The sequence below is a fragment of the Aquarana catesbeiana genome, linkage group LG03 (assembly GCF_042186555.1).
Source record: "Aquarana catesbeiana isolate 2022-GZ linkage group LG03, ASM4218655v1, whole genome shotgun sequence".
Taxonomy (NCBI): domain Eukaryota; kingdom Metazoa; phylum Chordata; class Amphibia; order Anura; family Ranidae; genus Aquarana; species Aquarana catesbeiana.
The window spans coordinates 720,471,004-720,493,615 of NC_133326.1; the positions used below are offsets into that span (position 1 = coordinate 720,471,004).

At 45.9% G+C, this 22,612-nt stretch overlaps 1 protein-coding gene across 1 annotated transcript in view; it reads left to right on the plus strand.

Moving 5' to 3' along the window:
* Positions 1–22,612, plus strand: part of LOC141134370 (uncharacterized) — a 49,068-nt gene that overhangs the window by 21,379 nt on the left and 5,077 nt on the right. Inside the window, 2 exon segments of the mRNA XM_073623937.1 lie at positions 3,066–3,236; positions 3,324–3,447. Coding sequence (XP_073480038.1) covers positions 3,066–3,236; positions 3,324–3,447 — 295 coding nt within the window.

Below are 22,612 nucleotides of genomic sequence, written 5' to 3' on the forward strand. Positions count from 1 at the left end.
GGGACAAGGTGTTTTGGGGGCTACCCCAAAGCACTCTCCCAATGTTGAGGGCATGTGGCCTGGTACGGTTCAGGAGGGGGGGGCGCTCTCTCGTCCCCCCCTCTTTTCCTGCGGCCTGCCAGGTTGCGTGCTCGGATAAGGGTCTGGTATGGATTTTTGGGGGGACCCCACGCCGTTTTTTTTTTTTTTTTTGGCGCTGGGTTCCCCTTAAAATCCATACCAGACCTGAAGGGTCTGGTATGGAATTTAGGGGGACCCCCACGTCATATTTTTTTTTAAATATTGGCCGGGGTTCCCCTTAATATCCATACTGTTAGGTACCTGGTAGTAGAGCCTGACTTGTAGGAGAAGACCTCTCATACAACGCTGGTTCAGGAGCCACTGGAGTGGGGACAGTGGTCTCCTGAGCGCAGTGGGGTAGGAGTGCCTGTTGAATAGAGTCTCTGAAGCTGAAGTGAGGAGAGATCCCACAGGGATGGCTGGACTGCAGATCAGGTGGAGACTTGAGGCAGCAGGCTGGAACACTGGAGATGCAGAGATCACTGAAGCTGAAGGTGCAACAGCAAGAACAACAGCAGGCACAAGCAGGGTCAGACGGTCCGGGTCAGCAGATGATGAGACAGGCAATAACAGCAGGCAGAGTCGGTAGGCAGGCAGAGGTCGGCAATGGTATCAGGTAGTAGCAGTAGAGTAGTCAGGCAGGCCGGGTCGGATGGGAGCGGGACGGATGGTCAGACAAGCTGGGTCAGATAGGTAACAATCAATCGGGTGCAGATTTACAGAAATCACAGAGCTGAGACGAAGCAGCAATGTGCCAGAGGCACAGGGGAACTTTTATGTGCACTTTGGTGCCAAACCGGCGCTAACGCGAACGCGCGCATGCCCGTACGTGCGCACGTGCACACGCGCGTGAGCACAAGCACCGCGTACCCGCGCGCACCCGAGCGCCGCGCTGATGCCTGGAAACAGCAGGATCTTGCTGCAGGGTACTTACAGGAGCGCGCCGGCGCATAGGCGCATGCAAACGCCCAGGTCTGGCGCCGGTGGTACCCTGACACCCTGACACATACCAGACCTGAAGGGCCTGGTATGGAATGGACCCCCACGTCATTTTTTTTTTAAATTTTGGTTCAGGGTTCTCCTGTGGGGAATTCCCATGCCGTTTTTATCAATGAACTTCTATGTGTATTGTCGGACCGGCAATGCAATAGCCGCGAATAGTTTTAAATGGCTTTTTTCCTTTGAAATGTCATTTTGCTGTCAGACTGTTCTAAACACTGGAAACATGCGCCCCTTTACAGGCATACTATAGACACCCCCCAGCTACGAAATTTAAAGGAATATTACACTTTTATTGTTTGACTTTAAGCATTATTAAAATCACGGCTCCTGAAAAAACGGCCGTTTTTAAAAGTTTTTTTTTGCATTGATCCATGTCCCCTGGGGTCGGACCCAGGTCCCCAAACACTTTTTATGACAATAACTTGCATATAAGCCTTTAAAATTAGCACTTTTGATTATTCATGTTCATGTCCCATAGACTTTAACGGTGTTCGCGTGTTCGAACAAACTTTTTTCCTGTTCGCATGTTCTAGTGCGAACCGAACAGGAGGGTGTTCGGCTCATCCCTAGCGCTCAGTGTTTTTACTGGCAGCTTAGAAGCGCCTCAGTGTGAAAGTGGCCTTACTGACCGCGTCTATTGACACCGGGACTTTTTCACTCAACCCTTTACCTCCTGTTTTGTACACTTTTTTCACATTGGTGGACACTATTTATTCATTCATTTTTTTGTTTTTATATTCCACTTGTGTTTTTACACTCATATTGTGTTATATTTGGTCACACATATATTATCATTATTTTTCAACTATATATGTAAGCGCTGCATTTTCTTTTTGGGTCATTAAAGTTCATGTGTGTGTAAAGGCAGGCGTCCCAATTCTTTTGGCAATATAGTGTATGTATTATGGGGGGGGGGGGGTATAAGTAAGGTTTTATCCAATCACAGGCTTGTCTGTAAGGAAAAGTGTGTGGCTTGTTCGATGTCTTATTTTTTTTTTGGGGGGGTTGGTGACAGCTCTATTTCTATTGGCAGCCACCCATGCTCCGCCTCTTATTTCCTCTCCTGGGTGAGTGACCTGTTACACGAGAGCTGGTCTTCTGTAATGGCGGCAGAGTTCAAACCATGCATGATTATCCGACGAGAGGCAGAGCCAAGGTACTCCGCTGGGGACACCTGATGTAAGGAGGGACTCTGCTGGGAACACCTGATGTAAAGAGGGACTCTGCTGGGGACACCTGGTGTAGGGAGGGACTCTGCTGGGGGCACCTGGTGTAGGGAGGGACTCTGCTGGGGGCACCTGATGTAAGGGGGGACTCTGCTGGGGACACCTGGTGTAGGGAGGGACTCTGCTGGGGGCACCTGGTGTAGGGAAGGACTCTGCTGGGAGCACCTGATGTAAGAAGGGACTCTACTGGGGGCACCTAGTGTAGTGAGGGACTCTGTTGATTTACCAGCGCCTTCCTCCGCTCTCCATCCTGACAGATCTGAGACAGAGGGGAACCAGAGGAGCACGGAGGACAAGGCGGGGGACCAGAGGAGCAGGGAGGACATGGCGGGAGACCGGAGGAACAGGGAGGACATGGCGGGGGACCGGAGGAGCAGGGAGGACATGGCGGGGGACTGGAGGAGCAGGGAGGACATGGCGGGGGATCAGGGGAGCAGGGAGGACATGGCGGGGGATCAGGGGAGCAGGGAACAACAGATGGTAAATCCCCAGTTGAGATGATACCAGCACATGGACATTTAGAATTTGGGAGACACAAGAGGGAGATTACAACCTGGTAGGACAAAGCATTTGCATCAGTGGGAGGGCTGGGAATGTGCAATGCTCTCACAAAGGTAGATGAATTTGGCCAACTAGTTGATTCATGGATGAATAAAACCGCCCTAGATATAGGACTGATGAATGAAGAGCTTAGGAAGATACTCTTTGAACAAGAGATCATTAAACAGAGGCAGGAAAGGATGATGATGGTATTAACTGGACTATGTGATGTTACAGGGGATAAAAGCTTGTGTTGTACTTACATGAATAATTTAACCAAACCCTCTGAGGACATAGAGGTTCTAGATTATTATGAGATCATGAAGGGACACCAGGAAGAGAGATCAAAACTGCAAGAACAGATGAGGAGACTAGGGGATTCTTGGAATCCTTTTGCAGGCGTAGGAGGTTGGTTTGGATCCTTCTGGGAAAGCATAATGAATTTCTTTAAGAAAGCGTGCATGATACTCATAATGATTGTTCTACTGGGAATAGCTGCCTATGCTACTGTCAAATTTGTCTTTTATCTGACTGGCAGAGTGCCTGATCTGGTGGATAATTTAAAACCCCAGCCCGAACCCGAAACCACCATGGCTATGTTCTACTCAGAACAAAGATGGTACTCTGAGCATGAGTGATCAAGGGGGAACTGCGTTCCCCATGATCAAAGGAGGGATTGTAAGGAAAATGGTTTCCCTTATGCTCATATGATTGTAATGTTAGAGTGTTGCCATAAGTTGAACTCTTATTATGTTTTAGCTTTATGCAAGGCTTATTTGCAGAAAACATGTATTTCCTGTAACAGAATGTTCCACCCAGCCGCAGCTAGCAGGAAGCCGCTTGTGGTCATAAGTGAGACTTATCTCAGAACATTGTCAAGAGACATTGCGTACCTCACACCTCGGCTTTATATTCTGATAAGTTTAGTTAAAGTTAAGAGTATATTTAGATAAGGGACTTTTTAGTATATCTCTGAGCAGAATATTTATGCAAATATATATGTCATAAAACATTTAACCTGTGATATTTGTACTCTTGTGATTGGTTAGACTAGGGGACTGTATCTTAGTCTGCCCCTACTGATGTATAATGTTGTCACCCCATATAACATGTGAATGTCCTGTAATATAGCGTATTCTTGATTAATCCATCCTTGTGTATGGTTTCTTGCATACCCGATCGATCGAGGAAATCTCCTGGTGTCCAACAGAGTCCAGCTCGAGCAAAGGAGGGGCGTACCTGACCATTAACCCTTTCAGGGTCGAGTCCTGCCAACATCATTGCGCTAATCCATGTCTCTGTAAGAGCCCTTTTATCTACATTTGAAATGTGAGTGTTCCTGTTTACCCTCATTTTATTAAAATCAAAATTTTAAACAATATCACACTGTGTGGAACCTTTCTTTAATTTTTGGTCTCATGGTGTGAGTACGTGGATACCCTTTGGTCCTCCTTCCCTCCATGTGAACTTCATCCGAATGTTTTACTGTGAACTTGCCGATGACCAGTACCGTTCAGACCCAGAATTGTGATTGTGGTGACCTGGATCTGTGATTGTTACCTCTTTAAACGGTGAATATCACCACAAGCCTGCATGACTTAAGAGGTATATGTCCCTTTAAGTACACTGTTTCCGGTAAGCCTTCACACAATTGGTGGTGGTTCCTCTTGCAAGATCCCCTTTCTGTCATGTTTTCACTGATGCCTCCTGTGATGTCAACTAAGACCACTTTCACACTGAGGCGCTTTTCAGGCGCCTTCACGCTAAAAACAGCGCCTAAAAAGCTCACGAAAACTTATTTTCATTAAAATCAATGAATGCTTTCACACTGGGGCAGTGCGCTGGCAGGGCTGTGAAAAACTCCCCTCTCCACTGAAATGAATGGAAAGCTCTTCAAAAGCGCCTGAAAAGCTCTTCAAAAGCGCTCAGTGTTTTTACTGGCAGCTTAGAAGCGCCTCAGTGTGAAAGTGGCCTTACTGACCGCGTCTATTGACACCGGGACTTTTTCACTCAACCCTTCCCCTTCTGTTTTGTACACTTTTTTTCACATTGGTGGACACTGTTTATTCATTCATTTTTTGTTTTTATATCCCACTTGTGTTTTTACACTCATATTGTGTTATATTTGGTCACACATATATTATCATTATTTTTCAACTGTATATGTAAGCGCTGCATTTTCTTTTTGGGTCATTAAAGTTCATGTGTGTGTAAAGGCAGGCGTCCCAATACTTTTGGCAATATAGTGTATGTATTATGGGGGGGGGGGGGGGGGGGATAAGTAAGGTTTTATCCAATCACAGGCCTGTCTGTAAGGAAAAGTGTGTGGCTTGTTCGATGTCTTATCCTTTTTTTTGGGGGGGGTTGGCAACAGCTCTATTTCTATTGGCAGCCACCTAGGCTCCGCCTCTTATTTCCTCTCCTGGGTGAGTGACCTGTTACACGAGAGCTGGTCTTCTGTAATGGCGGCAGAGTTCAAACCATGCATGATTATCCGACGAGAGGCAGAGCCAAGGGACTCCGCTGGGGACACCTGATGTAAGGAGGGACTCTGCTGGGAACACCTGATGTAGGGAGGGACTCTGCTGGGGGCACCTGGTGTAAAGAGGGACTCTGCTGGGGGCACCTGATGTAAGGGGGGACTCTGCTGGGGGCACCTGGTGTAAAGAGGGACTCTGCTGGGGGCACCTGATGTAAGGGGGGACTCTGCTGGGGACACCTGATGTAGGGAGGGACTCTGCTGGGGGCACCTGGTGTAAAGAGGGACTCTGCTGGGGGCACCTGATGTAAGGGGGGACTCTGCTGGGGACACCTGGTGTAGGGAGGGACTCTGTTGATTTACCAGCACCTTCCTCCACTCTCCAGCCTGACAGATCTGAGACAGAGGGGAACCAGAGGAGCACGGAGGACATGGCGGGAGACCAGAGGAGCAGGGAGGACATGGCGGGGGACCGGAGGAACAGGGAGGACATGGCGGGGGACCGGAGGAGCAGGGAGGACATGGGGACATGGCGGGGGATCAGGGGAGCAGGGAGGACATGGCGGGGGATCAGGGGAGCAGGGAGGACATGAAGGGGACCGGAGGAGCAGTGAGAACATGGTGGGGGATCAGGGGAGCAGGAAGGACATGGCGGGGGACCGGAGGAGCAGGGAGGACATGGTGGGGGACCGGAGGAGCAGGGAGGACATGGCGGAGGACCAGAGGAGCAGGGAGGACATGGAGGGGGACCAAAGGAGCAGGGAGGACATGGAGGGGGACCGGAGGAGCAGGGAGTACATGGAGGGGGACCAAAGGAGCAGGGAGGACATGGAGGTGGACCGGAGGAGCAGGGAGGACATGGCAGGGGACCAGAGGAGCAGGGAGAGGGGACATGGAGGAGGACACGGGGATAGTCAGGGGCAATCGGCGCGGCGATGGGGAGAGTTACAAGCACAGATCTCTCTGTATAAATTTCAATAAATCAGCTGAAAGCCGCAGGAGTGAAAGGTGGAGAAGCGGCTGTCAGCTGCTTTATGGAAATCTATACAGAGAGATCGGTGCTTGTAACTCTCCCCACCACCGCACCGATCACCCTTGAGTGTCCAGGTATCGGGTCAAGCATCGGAGCATTTTCAGGTACAAGTACTCCTGCAAATGCTTAATATCGGCACCAATACAAATACTAGTATTGGTATTGCTGCAACCCTAATTAGTGCCTACTCCTCCCATTCAGGAGTCAGTCTGGAAAAGGACATGGTGGAACACATAGCTTTTTCTTTGCAACAACAAAAAAAAGAAATCAGATCAGTGTTTTTTCTTTCAATAAGTTTTTATTGAATGTATGCAAAAACATTAGAGCAATGCATAATTGAGAAAAGTAAAGGGTAGAACAGGTAATAAGAAATACATAGCGGCTAAATCCAACAGTGCTCTTACATTCCAATGTAGAAAGATGGTAACAGAATTGCGATTAACCTCTTGTCTACCGGGTACTTTCACCCCCTTCCTGCCCAGAGCAACTTTCAGCTTTCAGCGCTGTCACTCTTTGAATGACAATTATGCGGTCATACAACACTGTACCCAAACAACATTTTTATCATTTTTTTCACACAAATAGAGTTTAATTTTGGTAGTATTTATCACCACTGTATTTATTTATTTTTTGCTAAAGGAACAAAAAAGACAGAAAATTGTGAAAAAAAATAATTTTCATAGTTTGTTATAAAATTTAGCAAACAGGTAATTTTTCTCCACTGATGAGGCTGCACTGATAGGCTGCACTGATGGGCACTGATAGGTGGTGTAGTGATGTAGAAGTAAGAGGATGATGATTATTCATTAATTATATAATGTGAGTCATTTCCGCAGCAACCCAGTTCTTCCAGAGAGATACATTTATTGAGTCCCAATACTTCAGATACTTGCAACAGATGACAAATATTACAATGAACAGCAGCCTTCAGAGTCCCATCCCTCCCAGCATATATTAGCAACCATAGAGACACTACAATCCAGTATAATATGCACCTCAGTAGCTTCCATGCATTCAATAATGTGTATTATAATCTAGACCTGTGCTCTCATCCTGATGGGGAAATAATGTAAGAAAGAATGACTGCCTTCTTACCAAATTGCACTAACAACTCCCTATGAGTCTTTTACTATTCTTTTCAAGTCTGGTCACAAAAATCTACATTTTACAATCCCCTGTAGGTCACTGTTTTGGCCCTTTTGAAAAATGCAACTTGCCTGCCAGCTGTGTTAGGCCATAAATCATAGCCTACAGTACACACCTATGTGCACATAAAAAAAGACAGTGTGTCTTAAACAGGTGACCCCTGCCCCCCCTCTGACACCAGGGGGGAAGCCATAGGGAAGTCCCCGTGCGTCAGAGGGGGCGGGGTCACCGGGTGGCCCAGCCCTCAGTTATATAAGAGCTGTCACAAGAACAGAAGCGTCACCCAGCGGGAGACTCCCATTGTGGCAGATCGTCCGGAGGACGAAGTGGGGAAAAAGAAGTCAGAGGAAGATGCCAGAGGAGAAGATCGGAGGAAGAAGCAGAGGACTGGAGGAAGACCAGAAGAAGGTGGCAGAAGAAGCGGGGAAAGAAGAAGACATTAATAAAGGAATTGTCAAAAACCGGCTATTGTCTTTTTTAACATTTTTGACACTTTTTTTGTGAAATGATAGGGGTACAGTTGTACCCCATTTGCCAATTCACATGGGGGGGCTGGGATCTGGGGGTCCCCTTGTTAAAGGGGGATTCCAGATTCCAATAAGCCCCCCGCCCGCATACCCCTACAACCACCGGGCAAGGGTTGTGGGGATGAGGCCCTTGTCCCCATCAACATGGGGACATCCTCCCCATGTTGAGGGCATGTGGCCTGGTACGGTTCAGGAGGGGGGGCGCTCTCTCGTCCCTCCCTCTTTTCCTGTGGCCTGCCAGGTTGCGTGCTCGGATAAGGGTCTGGTATGGTTTTGAAGGGGACCTCTACGCCATTTAAAAAAAAAAAAATTGGCGCAGGGTTAGCGTTAGTATCCATACGAGACCTGAAGGGCTTGGTATGAAATTTGGGGGGACCCCCACGCAATTTTTTTTTTACATTTTGGTTCTGGGTTCCCCTTAATATTCTTACTAGATCCAAGGAGCCTGGTAATGGAATGTGGGGGATCCCATGCCGTTTTTTTCAATGACTTTTATGTGTATTGCCGGGACCGACAATTCATTATATCTGCGAGAACTTTTAAATTACTTTTTTTCCTTTAGAAATGTCCTTTTGCTCTCGGACTGTTCTAAACACGGGAAACATGTGCCACTTTACAGGCATACTATAGACACCCCCCAGCTACAAAATTTAAAGGAATATTTCACTTTTATTGTTTCACTTTAAGCATTATTAAAATCACTGCTCCGGAAAAAACAGCCGTTTTTAAAACTTTTTTTGTATTGATCCATGTCCCCTGGGGCAGGACCCAGGTCCCCAAACACTTTTTATGGCAATAACTTGCATATCAACCTTTAAAATTAGCACTTTTGATTATTCAATTTCGTGTCCCATAGACGGTGTTCGCGTGTTCGAACAAATTTTTTGGCTGTTCCCATGTTCTGATGCGAACCAAACTGGGGGGTGTTCGGCTCATCCCTATATATAATTATATATTGTTACATTGGGGACTGTTTAGCTTAGTGTAGAGCCTACCAGTGAGCGGAGTCCACACCAGATATGCCGTTTTAAGGGCTTGTAGGCCCACTTTTATTAAAGAAAGAAAATGTCCACCCAGAATTCCCACGCAGAGGTTTCAACCTCACAGCAGTAATGTAGTAATAAATGAAAAATACCAAGCCACCTGGCTCTCGAGCTGCACCGCTGCTCAGGCTTATGCTTCAGCCCTCTTGGCTCTATAAAGGAGTTCCTGTACAAACCCTGTACCGCAGCACTCTTTTCCAGCTTCCTTGCTGTTCCAAACTGATCAAACCAATCCGGGTGGCATTGTCAGCAGTGAGGGCGAATGTCCGTCCTCCCCAGAGGCTGTCATTCCACAGCTGTGGTTCCCGGAGGAAATCCCAGCACCACCCAATGCACACACCTGGCCTCAGGGAAGGCGCAGTTCCCCTGGGTGGCAAGCTAACTCTGCTGGCCAAGTTGCAAAGACTATTTGAAGCACACATGCACCTCCCCGTATGTCCCTGAGCAGTTGGTCTGGCAATTAAAGAAGGGAAGGTTTCTCTGGGAAAAGTTAAGACTACAGGAACACCTCCAAGAATTTGTGTAGCAGAACAAATTTATCAAAGTTAGATATATCAAGAGTGGAACATTGGGCATCATATTTACATTGACCGGGTCAAGCTGGTTATGCAGCACTATGCATACCCGGTTGTACACCAAGTCGATGGGAGACACCCAATTACGGGAGAGAAGGTCCTTCTTCCGGACCCATACTATTATTTCTGAACTGTGAACTCTTTTGCATTTATCTGTTCCTGTTATAACTATATTTATTGCTGTTTTGCTGCATGTGTTATTTATGATGTTACATCATGGTTTTGTACATTATGGGTATGTGAATGTGACGTGTTGTTTACGTCGGCAGCATGGCACAGGCAGGCAAATGGGCGTACCTGTATGTCCCAGGAACTCGATGTTTGCTGGCGGCCCGCGATTGCGGTGTGGAGAGGCAGAATGAGGAGATGCCTTTGTAAACAAGGAATTTCCCTGGTCTGCCTTGTGACATGACAGATCTACTGCTCCCTGTCATCAGGAGCGGTGATCGCTGTCATGTCAGTGGAAGCCCCTCCCCCCCACAGTTAGAACACCTCCCTAGGACACACTTAACCACTTGATTGCCCCCTAGTGTTTAACCCCTTCCCTGCCAGTGTCATTTACACAGTAATCATTATAGCACTTCTCACTGTATAAATGACAATGGTCCCAAAATAGTGTCAAAAGTGTCCGATGTGTCCGCCATAATAACGCAGTCAAGATAAAAATTGCAGATCGCCGCCATTACTAATAAAAAAATAATAATAAAAATGCCATAAAACTATCCCCTATTTTGTAGACACTATAACTTTTGCACAAACCAATCAATATACGCTTATTTTTTACCAAAAATATGTAGAAGAATACATATCGGCCTAAACTGAGAAAGAAATTAGTTTTTTTATATATTTTTGGGGGATATTTATTATAGCAAAAAGTAAAAAAATATTGCTTTTTTTTAAAAATTATTATAGCACAAAAAATAAAAACCACAGAGATGATCAAATACCACCAAAAGAAAGCTCTGTTTGTGGGAAAAAAAGGACGTAAATTTTGTTTAGTTACAACGTCGCACGACTGTGCAATTGTCAGCTAAAACGACGCAGTGCCGTATCGCAAAAAAAAAATGCTCTGGTCAGGAAGGGGGTAAAATCTTCCGGGGCTGAAGTGGTTAAGAGACAATAAATTGGGGGTGTGCCCGGCAGCCCAGGAGATGGCAGCTTGAGGAGTGAGCTCTGTGAGAATCCAGAGCAATCCAGCAACTAACAGCGACACAGAACGGCATGGAAAGGTGATATTGATAGCCCAAACACTCAGCTATCACCCTCCAGCAATATGTACAAAAGAAAGCCCGAGAGGGGTCCCAAAAAGATGACGGACTTTCTTGGCCTAGCCGAGGACCGCGGAGCACAAGATGGCGGCACGGCCTATACCTCGAGGCGCGGCCGTGGCGGATGCGGAGTATCCAGGAACGATCGCCAGTACATGGCATCATCCCCAAGAAACAGCAACAGATCCTCACCGAGTGGAACCCCTGTGCAAAGCCCGCAGAAGGCGTCACAAAAAAGATCAGTGGAGCACAAATATCCAGGTGATCTGGGGGGACATGATACCCCACAGGACAGTACAAAAGAATCGATTGACCAAATGCATCACATCCCCACTAACTAATGCATGACCAGCCACTAACTGACACCATGATGAGAGACATGCTTGTCACTCTAATGCCGCGTACACACGAGCAGTCTTTTCGACCGGACTGGTCCAACGGACCGAGTCCAGCGGACAATTCGACCGTGTGTGGGCTTCATTGGACCTGCAGCGGACTTTTTTCAGTCGAAAATCTGGCTGACTTTAGATTTGGAACATGCTTTAAATCTTTCCGACGGACTCGAGTCTGGATGAAAAATCCGCTCGTCTGTATGCTAGTCCGACGGACAAAAACCGACGCTAGGGCAGCTATTGGCTACTGGCTATCAACTTCCTTATTTTAGTCCGGTTGTACGTCATCACGTACGAATCCATCGGACTTTGGTGTGATCGTGTGTAGGCAAGTCCGGTCATTAGAAAGTCCGTCGAAAGTCCTTTAAAAGTCCGTCGGAAAGACCTTTGTTGTGGAAAAGTCCACCCGTGTGTACGCGGCATAAGGGGCTCACTGCACAGGGACCTGATGGAATGTACAACTCAATTGAAAGCTGAAGATGCTGCTGTTGGGGACAGAGTATCTCCCACAGAGGACAAAATGGGGGAATTTACCACGGCCCATAATGAACTGGTTGATGCTTATAACGGTGCGGAGGACAAAATACTAGCGATTAAAAACAAAATGGCGGACTTAGAAGACCGCGCAAGGAGGAACAACGTAAAGCTGAGAGGGGTGACTGAATCTATAGCACCAGCAGACCTCAGGAAATATGTTCAGCGATTCATTTCTACATTGCTGCCAGATATACCAGAGAGGGAGGTGATTGTAGACCGGGCACATCGCCTGCCTAAACCCAAGCACTTGCCTGATAAGGTACCAAGAGATGACATTGCACGCATTCATTTTATTCATGTGAAGGAGGATTTGATGAGATACACCAGAAAGAACTCCCCCTCCCCCCCACCTGACCCCTATGAGGATATTTCTGTGTACTCTGACATATCACAACACACCATGCTGGATTGGAAGAACCTCGCCTCGCCAACAGCTTAAAGGTGATATCCTATACATACAGGAGACACATTTTTCCAGGGACAAACAGCCAAAATGTTCGGATAAATCTTTCCCTCATATATTTCAAGCTTGCGCCCAAACTAAAAAAACGTGGCACAATGATTGCAATCAATAAATCAGTAGCATTCAAACTTCATACAGCTATAACAGACTCCAAAGGCGGGTACATCATTCTGGTTTGTGAACTGAACAATTTGTTATATACTATAGTCAACTTGTATGCACCAAATACTGGACAAGCATCATTCTTAAAAGCTCTTCACCAAACAATCAATAAGAACAAACAAGGAGCTTTGCTTGTGTAGTGGTCACATTATTGCATAATAATTCAATGTTATGTTACAGCTTAGTATTTGGCGCCATCTAGCGACCAAAATTGTGAATGGCCTTGATTTTCTTTTTTCTTTCTGGAGAATGTGAGAAGATGATAGGAAGTGACTATCTTGTTTACATTTCCACATTAACTTGACCTACCCACAATGCCTAATGACCTCCCATGAGCACCAAGAGAACTGAACTGCATTGTGGGAAGGCTATAAAAGGACTCAGCGCCGCCATCTTAGGCCTCCTGGGAACGCATGGCCAGCCTGTGAGGATCTGTGTGGAGGTCTCCAGCGAAGCACAGCCTAAACCCATTGTGGAGCGATCCGATCAGTGACCCTGCAGCACATCAGTGAGCTGGACTGACGGCGAGGTGAAACTGAGAAGGATCCAGTGAAGCCTGTCGGAGCCACCAGAGAGTCCCAGAGCATCTCGCTGAGTGGAGCGGAGCAGCGGAGCGGAGCAGCGTAGCGGTGTCCGCCGGCCGCAAAAAAGACCCTGTGTACCGGAGCAGAACTGTTCTACATTGCAGACCTGGTCGGGTGCCCAAAGTTTCATTGACGCACTTTCACACATCTTCACTTATAACATAGTGTTGCTGGGACCTGTAGTCCCATGGAGGAAATTCAAAGAATTAAGACTGAGTTCAATACAGGCCTCAAGCCTGTACTTCATTACAATTCTGACTCTGTGTTATTTGCACTGAGATAGTTGCAGTACTGTTATACCACAACACTAATCCAACATTCAGTTTGCTTTGACTCGGGAGTTGTTAACCATTGGATTACAGTTAAACCTTCACATAGCTAGCAGAAGAAAGAAGAAAAGAAGGACTGTTTCATAAAACACAAGGCTTTGCATTTTATTATCTCTCAGAGTTATTGTAGTATCAAGCAGTGGGAGCTCCCTAGGGATTGTGCTATGATTTGTTTAAATAGCATTTCTACAATTACAGAGCGTGCTGAGAGTGGGACAGTGTCCACAGTGAAGTCAGTTCACTCTGTCATTGGTTCCGTCTCATAAACGCATTGCTAAGAGGTTCATTTAACCACTTCAATGCCGGGCACTTATACACCTTCCTGCCCAGACCAATTTTCAGCTTTCAGTGCTGTCGCAGTTTGAATTACAATTACGCGGTCATCCATCACTGTACCCAAACTAAATTTTTATCATTTTGTTCCCACAAATAGAGCTTTCTTTTGGTGGTATTTGATCACCTCTGCGGTTTTTATTTTTTGCTAAACAAATAAAAAAAGACAGAAAATTTTGAAAAAAATAAGTTTTGCTTTTGTTTCTGTTAAAAAATGTTGTAAATAAGTAAGTTTTCTCTTTCACTGATGGGCACTGAAAAGGCGGCACCGATGAGGTGGCACCAATGAGTGGGTACTGATGGGCACTGACGATGGGCACTGATATGCGGCACTGATGGGTGGCACCGATATGCAGCACTGATGGGCATTGATAGGTGGCACTGATGGTCATTCATGGGTGGCACTGGGTGGCACTGATGGGCACTGATAAGTGACACTGATGGGCACTGAAAGGCTGCAAAGATGGGTTCTTATGGGTGACACTGTAGGGCACTGATAGGCGGCAGTGCTGGGCACTGATGGGCACTGATAGGCGGCACTGATAGGTGGCACTGATGGGCACTGATACGCAGCACTGATAGGCATCCCTGGTGACACTGGCAGTGGTAGGCATTGTGAGTGGACATTGATTGGCAGCTGCCTGGGCACAGATTGGTTTTTCCCTGGGGGTCTAGGGAGCATACCTGGTGGTCCAGTGTGGATGGCTTCCCTGGTGGTCCTGGGCGACTTCCCTGGTGGTCCTGGGCGGGATTCGAGGGGGGCTGTGCTGATAAACAATCAGCACAGACCCCCCCTGTCAGGAGAGCAGCCAATCGGCTCTCCTCTACTCGCATCTGTCAGACGCGAGTGAGGAAAAGCCGATCACCGGCTCTTCCTGTTTACATCGTGATCAGCCGTGATTGGACACGGCTGATCACGTGGTAAAGAGTCTCCGTCAGAGACCCTTTACCTAGATTGGTGTTGCAGGGTGTCAGACTGACACCCCGCAACAACGATCGCCACGATGCGCACCCCCGGGGGCGTACAGCGGCTCAATATCCTGAGGACATCATATGACCTCCAGTCAGGGTATTGAAACCACTTTGCCACCATCATTCTGCTATATGGCGGGCGGCAAGTGGTTAAACACTTTCCATTTGTGTAATACTTTATTGTGAATTGATTCTGTTGGCTGTCACACTACGTTGGTCTGACAGTACAAATGCTGTAATCATTACTTTGAAGTAGATATAGTAAAACATTATTCTTGGTTAAGTTTTCCTGTGTGGAGTGTCGCTTCCTTTGAATTGCTGACCAGGTGGAAGCTGGAGGTTGAAGGTAAAGACAAAAGGTATATTATATTGTATATTGTGAAATTGTCTGTAAGTTTCTACCGCACACTAACATTACACCACAGCTGTGTCAAGGGGACTGTGTTGTGGACAAAATCTCTATGATACTTGGAGATGCACAAACTCCTCAGAACGGGACTATACATACTTCTCAGCCCCTCATAATTCCTACTCAAGGATTGACCTGATGTTATCTGACCTCACCATTCTACAAAGAACTTTAGATGTGAAAATACATGTGATAACTTGGTCAGACCATGCCCCAGTGACCATTACCATACAAGAACAGTACTCATGCAACCCTGCCTACCTTTGGAGATATAATATTTCCATCCTCTCTAATCCACTCCATAAGGAACAAATTTCTAAACTACTTACAGAATATTTTCAGATTAATAACAATGCAGAAGTGAATGTAATGTCATGTTATGGTGTGCTCACAAGGCTTATAGTAGAGGCTTGCTGATTCAAGCTGCGGCAAGGGAAAAGAGGCAGAAGACTAAAATTTTTACCAACCTATCAGCAAACTTAAACACATTGGAGACACAAAACAAACAAAGCCCCTCCCCCATCATCAAATCAGAACTCTTATGCCCCGTACACACGGTCAGATTTTCCGATGGAAAATGTTTGATAGGACCTTGTTGTCGGAAATTCCGACCGTGTGTGGGCTCCATCACACATTTTCCATCGGATTTTCTGACACACAAAGTTTGAGAGCAGGCTATAAAATTTTCCGACAACAAAATCTGTTGTCGGAATTTCCGATCGTGTGTACACAAATCCGACGCACAAAGTGACACGCATGCTCAGAATAAATAAAGAGATGAAAGCTATTGGCTACTGCCCCATTTATAGTCCCGACGTACGTGTTTTACGGCACCGCGTTGAGAATGATCAGATTTTCCGACAACTTTGTGTGACCGTGTGTATGCAAGACAAGTTTGAGCCAACATCCGTCTGAAAAAATCCTAGGATTTTGTTGTCGGAATGTCTGATCAATGTCCGACCATGTGTACGGGGCATAAGAATGTAGGCAAAAACTTTGGATAGCCCTATTAGCAGAACACACAACATCACTAAACAGCTTTAAAGCCACCTACTACGTACACGGCAACAAGGCAGGCAAACTCTTATAGGGCGTACACACGGTCGGACTTTGTTCGGACATTCCGACAACAAAATCCTAGGATTTTTTCCGACGGATGTTGGCTCAAACTTGTCTTGAATACACACGGTCACACAAAGTTGTCGGAAAATCCGATCGTTCTAAACGCGGTGACGTAAAACATGTACGTCGGGACTATAAACGGGGCAGTGGCCAATAGGTTTCATCTCTTTATTTATTCTGAGCATGCGTGGCACTTTGTCCGTCGGATTTGTGTACACACGATCGGAATTTCCGACAACGGATTTTGTTGTCGGAAAATTTTATCTCCTGCTCTCCAACTTTGTGTGTCGGAAAATCCGATGGAAAATGTCCGATGGAGCCCACACACGGTCGGAATTTCCGACAACACGCTCTGATCGGACATTTTCCATCGGAAAATCCGACCGTGTGTACGGGGCATTAGCCAATTATATACGAAAAAAGAAACAAAAAATTCTAAATTAAGCTCTATCACTGAGCCCCATACAGGTCAAATAGTCTACCATCCTACTAAAATCGCCCAACGCATTCCAGAAATATTATAGTGACCTATACCATTTAAATTCGGACCCCAAAACTCCACAACCAAATGATCTGAGTATAAACACCTTTCTTAATTCCGTAAACTTGCCCAAACTAAGTGAAGAAGCCTCGGCATCTTTGAACTCACCGATACTAGAAAAAGAAGTATTAGACACAATTAGATCACTCCCAGCATATAAATCTCCTGGTTGTGATGGATTCTCTGCAGAATACTATCAGGCCTTTGCAACAATTCTGTCTCCGCATTTACAAAAACTGTTCAACTATGCAGCATCAAATGCCTCTTTTCCTGAAGAAATGCTGCAAACCTCTATTATAGCCAAAACCAGGTTAGAAGCCGGATTGTCCTCAAAACTTCAGACCAATTTCGTTGCTAAACACCGGATTTGAAAATCTATGCAAAGCTCATTGCCAATTGCCTGGCTATAGTAACCCCACATCTTGTAAAAGCAGACCAGGTAGGCTTTGTAATGGGGCGCCAAGCTCCAGATGACACACGTAGACTCTACAACCTGATAGATATAACAGAAACTCCTGGAACCCCCACTGTAGTCCTGACGCTAGATGCCAAAAAAGGCGTTTGACAGGGTGCACTGGGGGTTCCTGAGCACGACCTTGGAGAAATTTGGCTTTAACGACCTTATGTACTCTGCAATTATGGCATTAAACACAAAGCCATCAGCTAAAGTATTTACTTCTAATGTTTTATCAGACAAATTTCGCATTACAAATGGTACCCGTCGGGGATGCCCTTTATCTCCCTTAACTTTTTTCTTTAATGATGGAGCCCCTGGCGGAGACCATTAGAACTTGCGACACAATTTCTGGTATCAACATTGGGGGATACTCCCACAAAAATTGGGTTATTCGCTGATGATGTTGTCTTAACGCTGACCAGTCCAGCTTCCTCACTTGAAAAAGTACAATCGATCTTGCATGACTTTGGTTTGGCTTCCTACTATAAGCTCAGTGCAAACAAATCTACTATCCTACCCATAGGGCTGGCAAGTAAGTTGAAAAAACATCTCAAAGCAACACTCCCATTTCAATGGGCATCTAATAACCTAACATACCTTGGGGTCACACTGACATCACCATCAGCTTCCACGTATGAAGCAAACTTCCCTAAGTTGATAGGCATTATTAAACAAGATCTGCAACATATATCCAAATTTGAATTATCCTGGATGGGGAAAATAGCCGCTATGAAAATGATGACTTTACCTAAGATAATATACCATTTTAGAACTATACCGATAACTATACCAGAGCGCTTCTTTACAGAAGTGGATAAACTATTTCGACAATGTATATGGGGTACAAAAAAGATCAGAATTTCATATCCCCTATTAGGGAGGCACAAGTCTAGAGGAGGGGTGAACTTCCCCAATCTTAAAAACTATTATTTAGCGGCCCGTCTAGATCAGATTAAAGCTTGGTTCAACCCACATACAGACAAATTGTGGGTTCAGATCAAGAAGGGTGCGGTGGGGAATAAACACTTGCCTACCTTGCTGTTGTCGAGCTTGACCCATATGAAACTAAACTGTAAGGCCTTTCCCTCAGTGGACTCTACTATATCAGCATGTAACAAACTACATACCACACTACCACAAGATGAAATGGATACATGCACTGATTTTCCAATACAAATATACGAATGTATCATTCTGAACGTAAATAGCCAACCATGGATCAGAGAGGGAATACTGACCCACAAAGAGTTGTTATCTAAACAACCTAGACCCATATCATTCTCTCATATTCAACTTACATATTTTCATAGAAATAACCCAAATATATCTTATAATATTCACAGAGAAACCTGGTCGTATTTGATGTCTAGCCATGACGAGCCCAAAGGGATGTCATGGTTCTACAACAAGCTACAATATAGTGGATCCTTTCAAAAATCTTCTAACATGCAAAATTGGGAAAAGGAGATTGAAACCCCATACACACGGAGAGAATGGCAAAGCGCCATTCAATCTCACTTTCGCTACTCCCGTTGTGTGAACCACTGGGAACTGATGTTGAAGATGTTATACAGGACATATGTAACCCCAGTCAGGCCGGCACCAATTTATCCAGGCTCATCTCCTAATTGTTGGAGAGAGTGTGGAGAAAAAGGAAGCATTTTGCATATTCTATGGAAATGCAGAGGAGTGAAAAGCTTTTGGAAATCAGTTTTCCTCCTAATTACTAAGGTTACTGGCCTAATTATTTCACCGTCACCTCAAATGGCTATACTTAACATAGGGATACACACAATACCTACACAATTCAGACCTATAGTCACGCATGTTCTAATAGCGGCAAAGCTAACTATTACCTCTAAATGGAAGTCTTTAGAAGCTCCTAATCTACCTGAAGTCATTTATAGAGTTAAACTGCAATATTCGTATGAAAAATACTTTGCTATACAGACTCAAAACCTACCCAAATTTAAACACCACTGGGGCATTTGGATTGCAAACTACCCAACTGATGTTTAGTGGCATATTTTAATCTATTTCTAAACATATTATTTTCTATTATTTCTTCTTGATTTTCTTTGGTTTGTTTGATTTATGTTCGGATCCCTGAATTGTCATTCTAGAAAAATTGATTACACGGTTTAAAATAACCATATAGTCAAAGGTAAAACACTGTAAAGGGTGCGGCCCTGTACTCCAAGTAAACTATTTTATAAGCATATTTTCCTCAAATTATATATGCAGTGTATGTGGTATGTGTTTATGTAATGATTGTATGATATATACAATTATTTCTGGAAATCATTTCATACCAGCCCCATAGCATTATTATGCCAGCCCAACCGCATAACGTCATTATTTTCTTGTTCATAAAAGGGAAAACCATACATTTTAAAGAACATTTGAAGAGTGTATTATACTCACCAGTGCTTATCAGCGCGGCCTCATCAGTGCCCATCAATGCAGCCTCACCAGTGCTCATCAATACAGCCTCGCCAGTGCCAACCAATGCAGCCTCACCAATGCCAATCAATGCAGCCTCACCAAATCTAATCAATGCAGCCTCACCAGTGCCAATCAATGCAGCCTCACCAGTTCCAATCAATGTAACCTCACCAGTGCCCATCACCTCAGCCTGTTCAGTGCCCATCAACTCAGCCTGTTCAGTGCCCATCAACTCAGCCTGTTCAGTGCCCATTAGCTCAGTCTGATCAGTGCCCATCAATGCAGCCTGTTTATTGCCCATCAATGCAGCCTGTTCAGTGCCCATTAGCTCAGCCAGATCATTGCCCATCAATGCAGCCTGTTCAGTGCCCATCAGCCCAGCCTTTCCAGTGCCCATCAGCTCAGCCTGTTCAGTGCCCATTAGCTCAGCCAGATCATTGCCCATCAATGCAGCCTGATCATTGCCCATCAATGCAGCCTGATCAGTGCCCATCAATGCAGCCTGATCAGTGTCCATCAATGCAGCCTGCTCAGTGCTCATCAATGCCACATGATCAGTGCCCATCAATGCAGCCTGTTCAGTGCCCATCAATGCCACGTGATCAGTGCCCATTAGCCCAACCTTTTCAGTGCCCATCAGCTCAGCCGGTTTAGTGCCCATCAGCTCAGCCTGTTCAGTGCCCATCAGCTCAGCCTGTTCAGTGCCCATCAGCTCAGCCTGTTCAGTGCCCATTAGCTCAGCCTGTTCAGTGCCCATCAATGCAGCCTGCTCAGTGCCCAGCAGATCAGCCTGTTTAGTGTTCATCAATGCAACCTGTTCAGTGCCCGTCAGCGCAGCCTGTTCAGTGCACATCAATGAAGCCTGCTCAGTGCCCATCAATGCCGCCTGCTCAGTGCCCATTAAAGCAGCCTGCTCAGTGCCCATTAATGCAGCCTGCTCAGTGCCCATCAATGCAGCCTGCTCAGTGCCCATTAGCTCAGCCTGCTCAGTGCCCATCAATGCAGCCTGTTTAATGCCCATCAATGCAGCCTGTTCAGTGCACAGCAGCTCAGCCTGTTCAGTGCACAGCAGCTTAGCCTGTTCAGTGCACAGCAGCTCAGCAGCCATCAGCTCAGCCTGTTCAGTGCCCATAAATGCAGCCTGTTCAGTGCCCATAAATGCAGCCTGTTCAGTGCCCATAAATGCAGCCTGTTTAGTGCCCATAAATGCAGCCTCACCTAGAGGAGAAGATATGAATTATACAGAGCGGGGATTTCCTGTTTACCCCGTGTGGCTGCTGTTCTCAGAGGATGTCCTGCCTTCTTTAAAAGGTATCACCAGTGTGCTGCCTATCATAGGAGGCAGTCCAGGAGGCGGGACTTCCTCTGACAGTTGAGTAAGTGGGAGATCCCCACTCTGTATAATCCAGCAGCGCTCGAAACCCCCCCCCCACCATCCAAGACAGCCCAAACCCCAATGGGCCCAGTGGGACTTAACTTAAATATAGAGTAAGGTTATCCAGAGGTGTAACTAGAACCTTTAGGGCCCTGGTGCAAAAAATCCTTAGTGGACCCCCCTAATTTATTTGGTCCCGGGGCCCTTTTTTCTAGTCCCATGGCCCTTCCCACTGATCTTGGGGCTCTTTACTCCTGTTGCGGGGCCCTTTTATTATGGCCCGCAGCAGTGCCTTTTCATGCAGTGGGCTCCCTTCCTACATCTTGGACCCACCCTACGGTGACAGAAAGCAATATATATGTCACCAGCACACCAGGGAACTCCATATAAGGGTCCAACGCAGTGGCACAATTACCAGGGTTGCAAAGCTCACACTTGTGATCAGGCCCTGGTGATCTGCTGCCATTAGAGCACCTGCTTTTGATAGCGCTGCTCTGACTTCTCTTTCTCCATGGCAGCGGTGGAAGTCTGGTTACATAATGGGTCTGATGGGTGCATGCGGGGGAGGGCTGGCACTATTGGTTGTAGACAGCTGAGTCCCACGTCGGTCACCTGGAAGCAGTACTATTGTCATGCCGATCGAGATGTGATCCAGGTGACGCTCCCAGTCGGATCCAATAAACACAGTATTTATAGGAATCAAAAGTACAATCATACTGTATATATCAAAAATATGTTTAGCAGATACGTGGGCTCCATGCCAGTAAAGTTGGGGCTCTGATCAATTAAATTACTATTTTATTTAATATTAGATCCGACTGGGAGCATCACTTGGATCGCATCTCGATCAGCATGTCAGAGATGGCTAGGCAGTGCTACCGCTGCTAAGTGACCGTGGAAGGCTCAGCTGTTTACAACCAATTGTACTCGTGCTTCTGCACATGTGCCCATCAGCCCCATAAAGTAACCAGCACTAGGTCCTAATGTGCTGCCATGGAGACAGAGACTAGAGACCAGCGCTGTCTATTACAGGGGCAGAACCGCAACCCTGGTTGTTTGGCCACTGGATTCCCCCATCCACTTAGAATGTGTAGATGGGGGAATTGGATCATATATATTTTATTTCAAAGCTAAATCTGACAAGGCCCAATGTCACATCTAAAAACGAGAGCTCAGGGGAAGTGAATATAGTAAGCAGAGTAAATAACAACAGCCAAAAATTAATGGCAACAGCAGCCGCCTCAAATAGTGCCTCTAAAACTAGAAAAAACACTGCGAAATCATAAATGAAAAGCTTAAAAAGCTAATGGCAGCGCTTGTGTAATGATTGATCAAAAAATGAACAATCTAAACCATATATAATAATATGAAGTCCGTGTACACTTTTAAATGCTAACATGGATGATCCTGAAGACAAGTGTGAGTCCTTCAAAAGTCTATGGAGCGTGATCATCAAGGATAGTTTTATTCATTCCACAATGTTTCACATCACAAAAAAAAAAAAAGCAAAGTATTTGCTGCATAAAAATGCTAAATTGAAATTGGAAGGGGGGGGGGAGATAGAGGAGAGAAGGGAGGGAGATAGAGGAGAG